Source organism: Heliangelus exortis, chromosome 11, assembly GCF_036169615.1.
Source record: "Heliangelus exortis chromosome 11, bHelExo1.hap1, whole genome shotgun sequence".
Lineage (NCBI taxonomy): Eukaryota > Metazoa > Chordata > Aves > Apodiformes > Trochilidae > Heliangelus > Heliangelus exortis.
In genome coordinates this window covers 20,260,029-20,276,057 of record NC_092432.1, presented here as the reverse complement: position 1 = coordinate 20,276,057, position 16,029 = coordinate 20,260,029, and the positions used below count along the sequence as shown (strand labels likewise).

At 42.9% G+C, this 16,029-nt stretch overlaps 2 protein-coding genes across 3 annotated transcripts; one reads left to right on the top strand and one right to left on the bottom strand.

Annotated features, from left to right (window-relative positions):
• Positions 1-3,155: 3,155 nt before the first annotated feature.
• On the bottom strand, positions 3,156-15,524 carry ARPP19 (cAMP regulated phosphoprotein 19). Of its 2 annotated transcripts, none has more exons than XM_071755163.1 (3): positions 15,396-15,524; positions 9,496-9,618; positions 3,156-6,674 (listed from the first exon to the last, which is right to left on the bottom strand). In XM_071755163.1, exons 1-3 carry the CDS (start codon positions 15,438-15,440, stop codon positions 6,504-6,506), a joined length of 339 nt encoding a protein of 112 aa, XP_071611264.1. In that variant the 5' UTR covers positions 15,441-15,524; the 3' UTR covers positions 3,156-6,503. The 2 variants fall into 2 exon arrangements, with proteins under 2 accessions (XP_071611264.1, XP_071611265.1); XM_071755164.1 differs by lacking the exon at positions 15,396-15,524 and adding an exon at positions 15,308-15,326.
• LOC139801182 (serine/arginine repetitive matrix protein 3-like) lies at positions 14,997-16,016 on the top strand. Its single transcript, XM_071755162.1, has one exon. It carries the CDS (start codon positions 15,018-15,020, stop codon positions 15,999-16,001), a length of 984 nt encoding a protein of 327 aa, XP_071611263.1. The 5' UTR covers positions 14,997-15,017; the 3' UTR covers positions 16,002-16,016.
• Positions 16,017-16,029: the final 13 nt, after the last annotated feature.

The following is a 16,029-nucleotide window of genomic DNA, read 5'->3' as shown; positions in this document are numbered from 1 at the left end:
TACTGCTGCTCTCTGAAGGAAAGGAGGTGGAGAAAGAAGCACACAGCTGCAAAAAAGTCAAGAACAAAATACGAAGCCTTACCTGGAGTTGTTTGTGTTAGCTGCAGACACATAGTATCATCACAGACTACTAAAGTTACTAAGTTCAGAAAAGAGGTTAAAAAAAATCATTGACTTTGCTGGGAGAGTTGAAACTAACGAGAACGGAATTTTAAAAAATATTTTCCTTCCCATGATCTGCCAGTGTGCCCAGGATTATCCCCCACAGTTACTGTGACTGTCCCATGCCTAGGAGGCTCATGCTCATCAGCAGAACTGGACATTTGCTCTCAGTCCTGTGAGAAGCCCAGAACTGGTTCCTGTGAATTGCTCTTCAGGTCAGGGGTGAAGTTTTTCAAGTCAAAAAGCTTGTGCTTAGAAGCTTTCACAGCTGCTCTTCACATGTACATTATGGCAAAACAGGGATCTACAAAGCTAGAAGTCACCTTTCACATGTAACACAAAAATGATTTGGGTTTAATTTAAGGATGTGAGCATGCACCTTTAACAGGCTTTATCTAAGAATCTCAATGTATGAACCACAGAAATGTTAGTTTTGTCCTCAGAAAGGAGCTGAGCATCCCCTCTGGCAGTGTGATGCTTCCCACGTGGTATTTAGTGTCCTTTCTTTGGGATGGTAGCTGTGCTACAGTCAAACACCCTCATTCCAGGAGTTTGCTTGGCCTGTGGATTAACTGTATCAGCCAGTCACAGCTGGAGCACGGGAGCCAAATGTAATTATAAGCCCCAGCAAAAAATAGATATCTGAGTCCAAAATATGCTATGATTTGACACAATTTGCATAAACCAGGATTTCAAATCTGTCGTTTAAGGACAAGAATTGGGGCCACTGAAAGTTACCAAGAAACAACCTGTTTGTAATGTTTCTAGACTGACTACTTAATTACTACTTCAAGATGTGTCTCCAGCATCAAAAATTTGCTGGCAAGATTTTCCTCATCTCTTACCTTGCATAGCATCTTCTCAAAAACATCAGCTGTGGCACTGGTGTCAGAATATATATCCCAGGGTATTCCAAAAACATCAGCTGTGGCACTGGTGCCAGAATATATATCCCAGGGTATTCCAAAAACATCAGCCATGGCACTGGTGTCAGAATATATATCCCAGAATATATATTCCAGTCCATATGCAGAATTTTATACTGAATTTAAACCCAATTAAAAAAAAATAATCTTTCTATTAATTTGGATTATTTTATGCAATTTTTTTCCAGCAGTGACTACAAAACATCTGTCCTATCTTTTTTCTTGTATCTATGCTCTGGTTACATCCACGATCTGCTCAACTCTAGCAGAAAATTTCCCTTCTCAATTAGGATTTTCTATTCTGTTGTTGTCACACTGTAAGTGAGCAGTGGGTTCTCTGTTGGCCAAATAAAAAAGGGAACTCAGTAGAGGCACAGAAATCCTATGAAATGGTAACATAAGGAACACAAGATAGTTCATGTGGCACAGGGGAGGGGCCTTTCCACTCCTGAAAAGCTTTTTTTATCTTCCACGTTGACCAGCAGTTAAACTCCAAGTGGCTTTCACTGGAAAGATGGACTGAGGAATTCATAGATTAAAATCCCCCTCCTATCCTTTCCTATATTCTCATACTCCAACCACCACCAGAGAACAAACCTGAAGTTCAGAAGACCCCATAGCTCCCACTCTTGCATTTAAGCATCCTTGTGATTTCAGCCTTATAATTCAACAAGAAAATGCTGGGTGTTTTAAAATCCAAATCCTGTCTGTTTCCTAAAACCCTGTAAGGAAACAGCAACCCAGCCAGAAGTACCAGCAGAGGATCAGTGCAGACTCTGGGGAGACTCCCTGCACCAGGAATGTCAGTACCTGGTTATTCCTTAACATTGTCAAGGGAAGTTGGCAGATTATCCAATCGTATTCCTTTACCATATTTTAATAAGAACTCTTGACACTTCAGCAATAAGATAAAAAAGCCTAAACCAAACTTAAACCTATCAGGTTTAGACAAACAAAAAGTATTTCATCTTCTCATTTTAAACCAAAGTCAAATAAACATCCAACTCAAGGTGGAGGCTTTGTCAATATTTTCCAAAGCAGTGTGTAGACAGACTCCTGTGCCTGATAGAAAGATGCAAGAATATTTATGGCTGCCCTAAATCAAGCAGCATCCTCACTGTAACAAAGATGCACCATCTGGGGAAAAAAGGGGTAATTCAGTCATGTGCCCCTAAAGCTTTTCCAAGTTGATGTCAAGGCTGTGCTACTACCCCAGAAATATTCAAGGGAAGTCTTTGAAGTGCTTTGAATAGGCATAGAAATTTTAAAATTTCAAGTGACTCTGGATCTATTGATGCCAGAAACTGGAATGAAGAAGCCAAAGACATGAATCTGAAAGAGGGTGGGAGGCTCACTTCTATTAAAGCAGGAATAATCAAACCACACATTCAGCCCAGCTTCACTTTAAATAAAAAAAAACTACTCATCCTGCTTGTGTGCCCTCCAGTCTGTTGTTTCCAACCACACAGAAAACACCCAGACATGAAATAACCAGGCTGTTGCAAGCTTGCCTCCCTCCTGAATAATGTGTTCTGGAAGCATGGCCACTAAATGCAAAGCTTCCCTGAGCACAGGGCTGTGCAACTGTACCTGCCCCAGCCCTAATTAGAAAGATTTAGGTGATAAGCCTGTAATTTAAGTGGCTTGGCTTTGCCTGAAGATTGATGCCACCCCACACACAGCAATCCAGATAAGTTCCTCTGGGTTACTAATGCCAGTGTTAAGGCAGCCTTTGCACTGCCACAGTGCAGGATTTGAATGAAACTACTTGAAATGGCATTTTTCTCCTCAGTTTGTTACAGGTGCAAAGTCTAGAGGATGTTATCATGACCTCGGTGACCAAGCTGATTGTGTAAATATACCACGGCAATCTTGAAGTTGAGGAAAGATCCACATCACAGTCACACTCTGAATATGGAATTCGTTGGGCTTTTCCCAGAACCTTGGTTTTTGGGAAATGTTGCCATATTCAGGGCAATGCAGCCTACAGCAATGCAAACTTCTCCATGCCAAGCTGGCTCCCAGAAATGCCCTTCATTCAGTGCAAGGGACCAAAACAATCATCTGTTACGGAGTTTTCAAACAATAAGCTTTAATTGCCTTATTAGAAAAATAAGCACTGAAATATATATAAATGTGATTACATTAAAGTAATTCTGTAGTCTAACATACTAGAAACCAAAGCCCAGTCATATTTTTAATGATACAGAGTAGCAAGATTTAGGTTTTAGAAATTTTCCATAGGGAACACCGAAGTATGCAGCATCTTTTAGGAAACCACAGTAAAGACAAGACAAGTCTTCATGTTGCAATAAAAACTAAGTAGATCAATTTATTCTGTATACTATACAATGTGTGAGTTGGTAAAGAACAATTGACATTTTTATCACCTTAACATCTTGATTGGGTGTAAATATGTCCAACAAAATGTACTCCTGTGGCCTTTACACAAGCACTGTCCTACTACATCAAGAACAATGAGAGGGAAGCCTTTGGTGCTACAGATTTGGGGACATATCTGTGAAGTTGTAATTAATCCACTTAACTATTCTGCATAAAACGTTGGTGCTATCTGCTATGATAAGCCTAGATGAGTACTACTCTAACAACTGAACACTGTCTATCTGTCAAGGCAAGATATGAAAGGGACTGCCAGTCTACAGTGTGGACAGGTTTTCTTTGAAAAAGGTAATTATCAAATGGTAAAACTCATATAATACATTATGTACATAAGTTTGGATAGCTGAGTTATCTTGCTGTAAGCAAGCTGAAAGGTTAAGCATCGATTTGCAGTCATCTTTGATTTCCTGTTAAGTGAATTATTGGACTTACATTTTTATACAGTGTATAGAATCAAAATAGCTGTGCCTGCTGCTGAGGTCTGTCAGATGTGAAGGCTCATAATCAGTCGTTGACCTAGTTAAGTGTTACAGTACTTCAAATATACACATGGATAACAGATTCAGAGCTGAACTGGTAGTAATATCAGGAGCTGCACGTCACCAGGTGATCAGCAGAGCTCGTGCTGTCCAGCCAGCAGGACAAGCTGAGTCACAGCTAAGTGAGTGGAATGTTTTCATGGCTATTTTGTTAAACCTTCCCATAAAATCAAGAAAGCTCAGCCTCTGTGAGCCACAGAAGAGTGGCACCAGACAGCACACAGCAAGTCACCTTAAACGGTTCAAAATTTGTTTCAGGCCCAGTCCCAGCATTAGGTTTCAGTTTCATTTATACATATAAAAATAAAGAGGGATCTTCACGTTAGGACAAACAACTATAAAAAGCAGTTTTAGCTTCAATATATCTGGTTTCCTTGCTATTTTCCCAGCCTAATTTCTTACTTAAAGAAGTCAAGAAAGTCCATTTCTTCAACCTGTTTAACAAAAAAAAAAAAAAATTCACAAATTCTTCCTAATATTAGAGGAGGATAAGGAGTAAGAACAGGCTTGACAGAGCCCATTTAATCACTAGAAACGTGCTAAACAGACTTCAAAAGAATTGGGTTAGCAATTTGGAAATTCTCTGGAATGACTTCTCTGAACTTAAGACATTCTATAGACACCAATATACCTGGCCCACATTCTGATCAAAGCAGAACCAAATCAAGATTTTCCACTTTCTCTTGATCGTTTTCTTCTACTTGCCTCTGGAAGAGAGCATTGCAGAAAACATGAGCCAGTGTTGTTTTTTGACTGGCAGTCCTTTACCTTGCAAGACCTTTCTTAATATGTCAACAAAAAGCACATCCTCCTAAAAACATGCATCTTTTGAGTGTTTTCTGGTAACACCATAGTGGTGTTTTGCTTTTAATAGGCTGTTTCAGAACCGTTTCTTTAAAATAAAAAAAATATTCACTAAACTGATCTTTTTAAAGGGTTTCTTATAAATCCAAAGAACAACAAGGCTGTGATTACCTCCACTAAGATTAATTACTTACTGCACTTTCAATATTCTGATTTCACTGAACAAACATGCTTTTAAATGCATAGTTACCTAATATCAACTATGCATTTTGGCAATCTTCTACTTACAGCCTGCATCATAAAGATGAACTGAAGTTCATTCCCATTTTCTGACATGAAAAGTTCCCTATTTCTCAGTTCTCACTGAGAACTCCCAGTTCTTTTGTTTCCCCAAAGCCAATGAGAGGCTGATGTTAACAAAGAGCAAAGGAGTTAGTTTACCAACACTTCACAAGTCCATGAGAAAACAAAAAAAAAAATTACACCCTTCTGCTTCCAGAAGTCTAAAATAGCCCAGAGACAACTGCCTATCAAACCTTATCAAGCCCAGGTTTGGAGTTTGCCACACAGAAAACTCTAGACCAGGACCTTCAGCCATTTCATGTCATCAGACAGTGCATTTCAACTTTAAAAGCCTAACGAGCTGTTGAACAGAAAGGGCACTTGCAGGGCAAATTCCAGGTTTATACTTGAATGCTGGATGTTGTTGCAGAACAAAATATGCAGCTGCAAGCACATAGAGGCTGAGTCAAGTGTCAGTGTTTCATAAATTTCAGATTTTACTTTCAGTAGGAAGATTCTGGGCTCTCAGTTTCAGGACAGGACTTTGAAAGATAACAGAATTACTTGTGCTTTGATTGGCACATTGTCTGCTTTGTTAAATGTAAAACTAAGAGACGTTTGCAAAAAGTTGTGCAAAACTATTGTATTTACAAAAATGGCACAAGAGTGAATTCAACAGTCTATGCACATGCACACTTCATTCACATCTTCAACGAAAGTGTGTCCTAAACTACAGAACTGAAAATCATACCAGCTTCAACAGGCAGTTGTCAATAAGCACTAGATTCACAAGAGTTACACCAGAATGGGCAAATATTGCCCAAGTAAAAACTCTATTGTTAAAGCTGAAACAGGTTTAAGGCCGTTCAAGTTCAAAAGCAGAAACAAAATTCAATCAGAGCCCTGTCTTTTTTCTTTAATACATGCTTTACCATCTAGAGACTTGTGGTCTAAACCTCTATTTTAGACAGCAAACCCAAACACAGAAGAAAAACCCAACACAACTGGAGGTTATATTAAATACAAATAGGCTGTAATTAAGATGAAATAACAAAAGCAGAAACATTAGAAGTTGTAAAACTTGCGATGTCACTTGCTGGAACCAGTCCTACACTAGGAAAATGGGCAATATGTACATTTTCAAGTAGATTACATTGCTCTAACCAAACTTGTCCTTTTTAATCAGTGCATTGTTCTCAACTAGTTCAAATACTACACGTTTTACTCTTAACAGTACTCCTTTACAATAGCAGCACATGCTATCGCTACGGGCAAAGCTGTCAGTCTCATGACTTAGTGTAAGAAAGAAAAAGGGGGGTGTGAGGGTGAGAAATAACTATCAAGGAGAAATAACAGGAATGAGAATAATCATGCAGTTCAGGTGTTCTGGTCAGCCAGCCAGCTTGCTAGCAACAAGAGATGGTTTCCTCTGTGGAAGATCCTGAGGGGTAGGAATATGGTCACCAGTGACTTCTGTCTTGTCAGGAGCTGCAGTAGGCAGTTGCTTATTCTTCATCTTTGCTTTAGCCATGTTGTAATCACCAGAATCAAAGTATTTTTGCTAGGAGACAAAACACACACATATTTAAAAGCTTGGAATCTTAACAGATGCATACACTCAAATACGTGGTTAAATAGACCCGTTGCATTTTAAAAGCAGTACCAAAACCTCCCCAATTTGGCAAGGAAGCTCAGTGTTGACTAAAAAATAAAACAATTTTAACACAACTATTAAGCACAAATAGCTCAACTCTGACCAGCAGGTAAGTATGCAGTTAAGGTTCCACATATACCATTAAACTCATGCCATACATGAGCATTATTTTTGCCCTGGTTTTCTCAAGAGCTCTGCTCTCTCAGGGGAGTGAAACCTTGGGGCTTCTAAATTGTTGCAGTGAACAAGTTCTGCTTTGCTGAAGAACCAAACAATGAACTAAAGCTTGAGAACAGCACCTGCTCTATCATACCAGGAGGTCAAAGGAACATGAAACCTCATGCTAACAAGGAAATCTCTGATCTGCATACATCAAGACAGTGAAACTGTAATCCCTGAGTTCCCAAACCAATTATTTAGTGAAGTCAAACCTGCTGTGTAGTCCTTCTGAAAGGCACTGTGAAGGAAATTCTTAAACCACCCTTCAGATTTCTTCTGAATACAAAAGTGAGTACATTAAGTTTGAATTTCTAAAGCAGTGTTCCATGACATCCCAGCAAACTTCATTAGCCTTACCTCTAACAATTCTGGTTTTTTAATTGACAGACATTAAGTTATCTATGGATGTTAAAGCCAAATCACTATTATGATGTGTCTGCATCATGGTAAGAGAGACAATGCATGGAATTCCATCCAAGGTCTGCATCAAATCTTCAAATGCTGATGGACACATTTTGCAGAAGTTGTATTTTATTAAAATCTTATTATGAGGCCTACCCTTACAGTAGCTGTAACCCATGACTTTGAACATTGTCATATGAACCCAAAATACTTTTTTTTTTTCTTTTGTTCAGGTTTTACACTGTCAACTGCTGCTCACAATCATGACCATATGTCTGTGAAAGAGCTCCAAAGAGATGCCCCCTGCAGAAACATAGTGCAGCTTGGTTTCCATCTACTGTTATTCTGGAGAAAGTCTGCTAATGATGCTGTGTGCACCCAACAAAGAACATTTCTGGAGAGCAAATATCAATGGGCAGAGTGTGTCCTACTTGCCAAAGAAAATATGGGCTACAGTTGACTACACAGATACAGAAGAATATCCAAGGAAACCTACCATCTTTCAAACATTAGATTGTTAGTCCATTTTTAACTTATTCCTGTATTTTCCTCTGATTTACTCCAGCTTCTCACAGAATTTGATCATTCCCTTCACCCTGACTGTGCCTGTCCAGGTGCCTTTGTGTCAGAAACACTCTCTGAAAGCACACTCACTATCCTCACTCTATTTTAAACTTCAGGCAGCCCAAGTACACCAGTACATCAAGTAAAGATGCTTCTTCATTTAAGATACTGAGTGCACTAAACAAAAATAATAAAAAAAATCAAGTGGAAGACAGTTATTCCCACCATACCAGGAATAGAGAACTGAAGAAAGCAGATTACAAACTGGCATCCACAATGTTCATCAAAGCAGCAAAACCCCAGCCTATTAAGATGCTTACTGGTCTACCTCTGCTCAATTTGAAAATGCAGGCTGCAAGAAACTTTGCATTAAATAGTGCTAAATAGTGCATGAATATACTTTACAGATTGTTATTGGTGGTAAGTTTTCCTTGCATTTGAACTCGTGAGTTGAAATGAGAGTGCAAGCAGTCATAATTCCTTCATGGCCATCACTCTTTTGTTAGGGTGCTGGTCTGTTTTCCTGATTTATCACCAGATACTCACCTTCTACCCTTTGTGCCTACACTTACACTGAAGGCTCAGTTAGGCTGCCTGTGACAGCATAAGAAGTCACAAAAGAAGTCACCTAATCTACACGATCCAACTTCTGAGAAAAAGGTTATCAAAAAACCCCACCAAGAGTAACAATCTCCAGGAGCTGTTACCAGGTAGCACAGAATTAGAGCAGCACTGAACTCAAATAGCTGGTTTCTGAAGAATATATGCTTGGAATCATTGCACACACTCAAAACACCTAGACAATAGGAAAAAAAATAATTGACAGCAATGAAAGCACCATTAGAAATACTGATACACTAGGTTATTCCAAGAGCAGAGTTCTAGCATGCCTGAAAGGCATTACATAATCACTTTATGAATAATTAAACTAAAAAAAATAAACAGATTAATTACTAAGAAACCAAGAGACACTGGCTAAATGCAGAACATTGAAATACTAACACACTCTTCATTCTTCTGCTGTTATTTTTTGGTTAGTTCATGGTCTGAGTGACACTGCTGCTCTCAAGCCACTGATGTTAGGAGGTGCCTGGTGTAACCCAGTAGAGAACACTAAACTTTCATGTGCTAAAAACATGGATAATAAAAGTGGACATATGTTCTGGGGACATAAAAATGGGCAAGATAAGACTGGTACAACACAGGAATGAGGTTCTAACCTCTAATGTTTAATTAAAACTATCACAGCAGCATTGAGCCAGCTTTTAAGTCGAACTTTTTTTATAAAGTGCAGTTGAGCCCCTGATGCTGTAAACAGATATCCTGTAACATAATAACAGTACTGTAACAAATGTTATTTGTTTTGTGGAAACAAATTTCTCTTCTTTGTGCTCTCACAGACAAAGTTTAGATCTCATAGCAGCACAGTGCATGTGCACTACACAGGCAAAGCCCTGTGGAGCAGGGGGGGGGAAATAAAATACCACAGATATGTGATTTTTGTGATTCCTTGTCCATATCCTGTGGACAATAAAGAACTCACTCCTTTCTGAAGTCTCTTCCTCAAGAAGTCTGAGCCTCCTGGCTTCTGGCCCAGATGAGGGTATCTTGCTTTCAACTTTGCTTCTTCAACTTTTTCTGGGCTGATCACCTTATCCTCCATTTCCTGAAAGACAATTATCAATATATTACATGTACAATAACAACTATTTATGCAGAATACCTTAGCAGGTAATTCACCAACATACTAATTGCTGCTACCAAGCAAACCTATCAATTATCTGAACAGACATTTTCAACATTCTCTCTCAAACACTGACAGCAACGTAGGAGTTCAGCCTCCCATCATATGCCTTTCCTGGAGATGTGTTTTTGCATCTCATTAACACCTTTCTCTTCCACATAAAAGCAGCTTATACTGAAATTAAATAATAATTTCAGTAATAATAATAAAATTAAAAATTAAATTTACTGAATTTAAGAATTCAGTAAATAATAATTAAGTAATAAATAGTAATAATAAGAATCTCCCCACCAAAAACAATTTTTGCTGAAAACAAGGGTTTTGCTAAGAGCAAGCAAATAGTGAAAGCTGGACAACATCCAGAGGACTTTTGTTTCAACTGAGCCTGTTTGATCATGGAGCTGCACAGCCCAGCACTTGCTTTGCACAGTCTGGTTTGTATGGCTGCTCTAACTGTAATGGGATCAAACAGCATTAAGGTGGCTCAGTCATAAAAACATCCCTGCTGTCAAATAAATAGCAACAATACTGTATTTCTCTATACATGTCTATAGTTATCCTAACATTAGGAGGATTAAGACAGCTGGACAGTGAATGAGTGTAAAACAACTATTTCATAAGCATACTGTGTAATATGGGTGCTCAAAGTAATTTTAAGATAGTAATTGGCAAAAAACTACAATTTGTACATTCTGTCTTTCAACTACAACCTCTACTTTACATCTGTTCCTGTCCATGTAGCAATTTGATGTATGAACTACAATTTCTTCTATTAGATCATTTCTAAAGTATCTTCTATTCCAAATTCTTGTTTCCCTACTTTCCAGTACTGGCCAGGGCCTTTTTTTTTGGATTTTTTTTTTTTTGTAAAGCATTGCCAGTTCAAGGAAAACATGTATCGACTGGCACCAACTGCTGTGCTTCTTGAATTATCATCTGAAATTAAAGACTTTTAGCTAGGCAAGAAGAATTTCCACTGAAATTAAGGCCTCACAATCATCTGTGGCTGAGTTCCCCCTTCTACTTAGAGATGCTTCTGCAGCTCCTTCCCACTCTCTTCCATCTATGCCACCAACCTCTGCACTGCATCAGTCAGCATGACTGTGTGCATTCCACACGAATGGGTTGCAGAAATTTAACTGAAAAAATAAACTGTCCTCCTCCCTTGTTGAGCTGCATTTCATTTGGGTCAGTTTCACAGCCCTGATCACCAAGCAGCTGCACAAACAGGTGTTTAACACAGCACCAGGGAGGACAGAGAGACACAAGCAGCTGGGAGCTACTTTAGTCAAAATTACCAAAGATCCAGAGCCACCACCCCAGTGCTTTCCTACAGAGCTTACAAAAAAGTTCTATAATATTCTAAATCTTTCTGGTAAGGAACCTCAGCAGCAAATGTTACAACAACAGATTTCCAATGTCACGTTGTCCAGTTGCTCCAGTAGGCAGAGATTTCTCAAAGGCAGCTTTGCACAATAGAGCAGGAATCTGAATTATGTTTCTACCAAGAAAAGATAGAAATTCTAGTAACTGTTTAAGAGCAACTTCTATGAGGACAGAAATCAATGCTTTCTATTAGATGGAAACATAGCTAGGCACACATATGCAAAATAAAAGTACAAAGTCTCCCTGGCACTACTGAACATGGAATTATACTATTTCTCACTATATATCATATTAGCCATGACCACAGTCTTCATGTGCTCCAAATATTCTCCAGCTGCTGCTCTTCCTGATGTGCTTCATTATCATGCCCACACTGCAGGGATTTTCTCAAGATCAAACCTTTCAGCCAAAGACTTTCAACACCTAATGCTGAATCACTGGGTACTCACTGTTAAGCCAACAGACAAACCATTGGAGGGGGCATGTTTTGCCAGTAGTAAAAGAGAGGGGATAATTTTTAAGAACAGAGGGCAAACAATAAATAACTTCCATAAATATGTATTCATATTGCATCAAAGGAGACATTTATGCAAACTCAAACAGCTGACAAATCATCACTCAGCAGGCAATCAGAACACAAAATCCTGTGCTATGCATCAATGCAGCTAAAAGGCATACAGACTTTGTTGACTTACTCTTGATGACCAAAGCCAACTAGGACTCAAAAAACCTAAATAAATTATTTTTTTAATTTTAAATTTTAAAAACCTTAATTTTTTTTAAAAAAATTAAATTTAAAAAATTAAAATTTAAATTAAAAAAAAATTAAAATTTCAATACAAAGACTTGGGGTGTCACACAAAACCCGCTGATGGCAGGTTCAAAAAATACTTAGGACAACTGTTCTTCAGAAAAAAATACAGTTAAGCTGCAGAACTCCTTGCCAAAGGATACAGGGGGCACTTGCCAAGAATTTAGATGGACTCAGAAAGCAATGTGTTCAGTCACAGCTTAGAAGGCTTTTAAACCCCAGCTTGCTGAGACCTGAGACATCCTTCTGGGGAAGATCACTGCATGAATGTCCTGACCTTATATTCCTCTGCAGACTACACAGTACTGAGCACTCCTGGAAATGTGCTGTGGTGCCACAATGGCTTTAACCCAAAGCAGCAAGGCTATTCATGCACTTGCAGCATTCTCCTCTGAGTTACAGAAGCAACAACCAAGTGACTAACAAATGACTGAGGGGGACAGGAATCAAGATACACCACGCTCTTCTTCCTAGTGACAACCACACAAGAGCTGTCATTTTAGTTCTCTGCAGGAATCTGACACAGCTAATGAGGGCTGCTTACCTCATTAAAAGGATCTACCAGGAAGACAGGAGTTACCTAACCCATTTAAAGACAGCTTTTCCTTTTAATCTTTACCAAGGTACCAGCAGCCTAAATTCTGTATGTGCTGAGCAACTGAACTCCATAGGTAAAAGAAAAGCCACTTTTCAAGCTCTGGTATGGAGAGCTCCCCTCCTGTAGCAAAAGACATCAGAGAAAATGTGAAGCAGAAAATGGGGAAAATATGACAACAGCACAACTCTACAGTGAACTGGTGTGGCAAAAGCCAGTTCAGCAACAAAATGCACCACCTCTAACAGCCTCCTGAAAAACACAGGCTTTGAAAGCAAAAAGAGCCAGTCAATCAAACATATGTTCTGCAACGTCTGAAGTTTTTTTGTTGCTGAACTTCCCCCCTGCCACTATCTTGAGTTTTCACATTGAGAACAGGAAACTCAGTTCTTTGGCAAGTTTTCAACCTCTATCACTCTCTTGTTCAACAGCTTTCTCACCTAAGACATGCACAAGCTCCTTCCAGCATGTTAGCAAAGTTTAGAAAAGAGCTCTGATCATAACACTGACTCAAAGATAATTTAGGGGCTTCATCTTTTTAAAGCAAATGTATTAATAAGTACTGCAAGAAGGGCTTATGCAAGTATTTCAGAGCTAAGCATTAACTGAGTCAATGTTCAATTCTGCCAGCCCAGACAAGCAGTTTTAGTGAAGGTTAATATTGTAATGTCTTAACAGCACAAATATCACAATATCCTAACAGGATATAAACTCACAGAAAAAAAAATGTACTGACATTATGAATTTATCTTGAACACCCCATCACATTAAAACTAAACTAGTAGATCAGTAAGGGACTCATCTCTCAAGTGAAGGGTAATTTTTCAAAATACTGGGTAAGCACTGCATTTCAAGACTTCATAGTGAAAATCAGCCCCAGTTACCTGACTTCATCAGAACACACTAGAAGGCATCACAATAAACTTGCTACCACATGTTTTACTGTGCTCTTATTACAGAGCTATTCTAAGAGTGCTGCATAGGCTAGGGATTTATTTTATAGCTTCTGAACATGAACAGTAACCCTTCAGTTGTCCACCCAAGATGAATGTAAAGTCAAGCAGTAAAACATAGGTGTTTAAGAACAGATTACAGACCACAGAAGCTGGTTCTGATTACTGCCTCTACTGAGGAGGTATCATTCCATATTAACCCCCAAAGCTCTACTTAGAATCCTAGAACTGGCTGGGTTGGAAGGGACCTCAGAGATCATCAAGTCCAACCCTTGATCCACTCCCCCCGTGGTTCCCAGCCCATGGCACTGAGTGCCACATCCAGGCTCTTTTGAAATAGCTCCAGGGATGGAGAATCCACCCCTTCCCTGGGCAGCCCATTCCAATGTCTGATCACCCTCTCCCTAAAGAAATTCTTTCTCATGTCCAACCTAAACCTCCCCTGGCACAACTTGAGACCTCTTGTGCCCTCTTGTCTTGCTGAGAGTTGCCTGGGAAAAGAGCCCAACCCCCCCCTGGCTCCAACCTCCTTTCAGGGAGTTGGAGAGAGTGATGAGGTCTCCCCTGAGCCTCCTCTTCTCCAGCCTCAACAGCCCCAGCTCCCTCAGCCTCTCCTCATAGGATCTGTGCTCCAGTCCCTTCCCCAGCCCAGTTGCCCTCCTTACTTGTATGACTAACTCGTATTACAAATTGTAAATTATTCAACAAAAACTTGACGGCTGAGGTAGATTCAGCTTTTTCTTTTAGCCCCCTTCAAAGCAGTACTCGTGTTTCATAACTGCTCCCTGTCAGGAGTAGCTGGGGAGACTTCCACTGAGTCCACACAGCTGTGAGAAGGCTACAACCCAAACGGCTTCTTAAAGCCACAGCCAACAGAGGGGCCCTGCTACCAGCAGCCACCTAGGAAGCCAAATGCAATTATTAGTTACAGAGATGCCATAACAGTGTCACCGTAAGATAACCCAGCCAGTTATTCTTCCTAAAAGCCTGACCAGGACACGTCACAGCGCTTGTGCTTTCGATTATTTCTCCTCCTAAATAGATTGCATTAAAAGGTAAAGATTTTCTAGGAAACAAAAGTTTAGCCAGCGGATAATCGCTGCTCTCCATCTGCTCCTACTGGGAGCTGAAATTCTCTCTCCTAGGACGCCCCGGCCAGCCACGCACCCGGGGGGGAGCGGGACCCCGGGGGGGATGAGCGGGACCCCGGGGGGGATGAGCGGGACCCCGGGGGGGATGAGCGGGACCCAAGGGGGGGATGAGCGGGACCCCGGGGGGGATGAGCGGGACCCCGGGGGGGATGAGCGGGACCCCGGGGGGGATGAGCGGGACCCAAGGGGGGGATGAGCGGGACCCAAGGGAGGGATGAGCGGGACCCAAGGGAGGGATGAGCGGGAGCAGAGGGGAAGCGGGAGCCGGGGGGGGAGAGCGGGACCCCGGGGAAAGGGGGGAGCGAGAGCCGGGGGAGGGGGGGGAGCGAGAGCCGAGCCAGTTTAGGGCACAGGGAAGTGCCCGGTCGGGCTCTGGCGCGCCAAGGATTTGCCGGAGCAGAGAAAGCCCCAGAGCAGCAACCAACATGGAGGTGCCGCTCCTCCGCCTCCGCCACCCGCGGGCGGCAGGGCCCGCGCTCGCCCCACCGCTCCTGCCGGCAGCACGGCGCCGCTCCCTCCCGCCGCTCCCTCCCGGGCCCCGTCCCGCCCGAGCCGAGCTGGCGGACAGCTGGGGCCGGCGCCCGGCTCCCCCGGCCCCTACCGCGGCGACGGAAGGGCCGAGGATCCTCCCCGGAGAGGGCCGCCGCTCCGAGGAGGCTCCGGCCACGGCCGGACCCGGGAAACGTCGCCTTTACGGCCGCGGCGCCCCCCTCACCGCCTCAACGCGCGGATGGCGGCGAGGAAGCCCGGCGGGCCTCCTTCTGCTCCTCAGCGGAGCTGCGCCATGGCTCCGGGCCACCGACCTTCTGCTCCTCGGCCGAGGCGGGCTCGGGACTCTCGGCAGACATGGCGCCGCAGCAGCGGGACGGCGGGCAGAGGACAGGCGAGGCAGGCGCGACCGCCGCTCCTCCGCGCAGCTCCGCGCAGCTCCGCGCCGCCGCCGCCTCCCGCACAAGATGGCGGCCGCTGCCCGACGGCGCGCCGGCGGGACCAGACTTCCTCCGCGCGCAGCCTCCCCGCCGGCACGACCACGCTCCGGCAACCCCCGGCAGCCGCTTCCGTCCCCGCCCCCTGACGCCGCGTCCGCCGCGGGGCACGCCGGGAGTTGTAGTCCCGCCCCGCCGAGCCGCGCCCGGCCCCGCCCGCAGGGACCGAGGGGAAAGGCCCCGGGGAGCCGCCCGGTGACCGGAGCGTGGCAAGGCCCTGCCCAAGGGCACGGCCGGCGCTCGGAGCAGGCCGCGGGGACACGCCCGGAGCGGCAGGGTGGGAGCCAGGCCAGGGGGGAGATTCAGAGGCTCCCGGCCCGCATCTCGCGGCGCCCCCGCAGCCAGCCCGGGCCCCGGCAGGCCCCGCTCCCGCAGGCCCGACATCAGCGTAAAGCGGAAAGAAAGGCTTCGGTTCTTGGCTAAAATTCGTAATTTGGGGTGCTTCGACAGG

What these genes read in the sequence shown, in the direction of transcription:
- LOC139801182 (XM_071755162.1), top strand. Translation starts at nt 15,018, where the DNA reads ATGGAGGTGCCGCTCCTCCGCCTCCGCCACCCGCGGGCGGCAGGGCCC.
- ARPP19 (XM_071755163.1), bottom strand. Translation starts at nt 15,440, where the DNA reads ATGTCTGCCGAGAGTCCCGAGCCCGCCTCGGCCGAGGAGCAGAAG. An exon ending in CCTCGGCCGAGGAGCAGAAG is followed by an intron (nt 9,619 to 15,395) that starts GTCGGTGGCCCG and finishes ATTGTCTTTCAG; the next exon opens with GAAATGGAGGATAAGGTGAT. An exon ending in GGAAGAGACTTCAGAAAGGA is followed by an intron (nt 6,675 to 9,495) that starts GTGAGTTCTTTA and finishes TTTGTCTCCTAG; the next exon opens with CAAAAATACTTTGATTCTGG.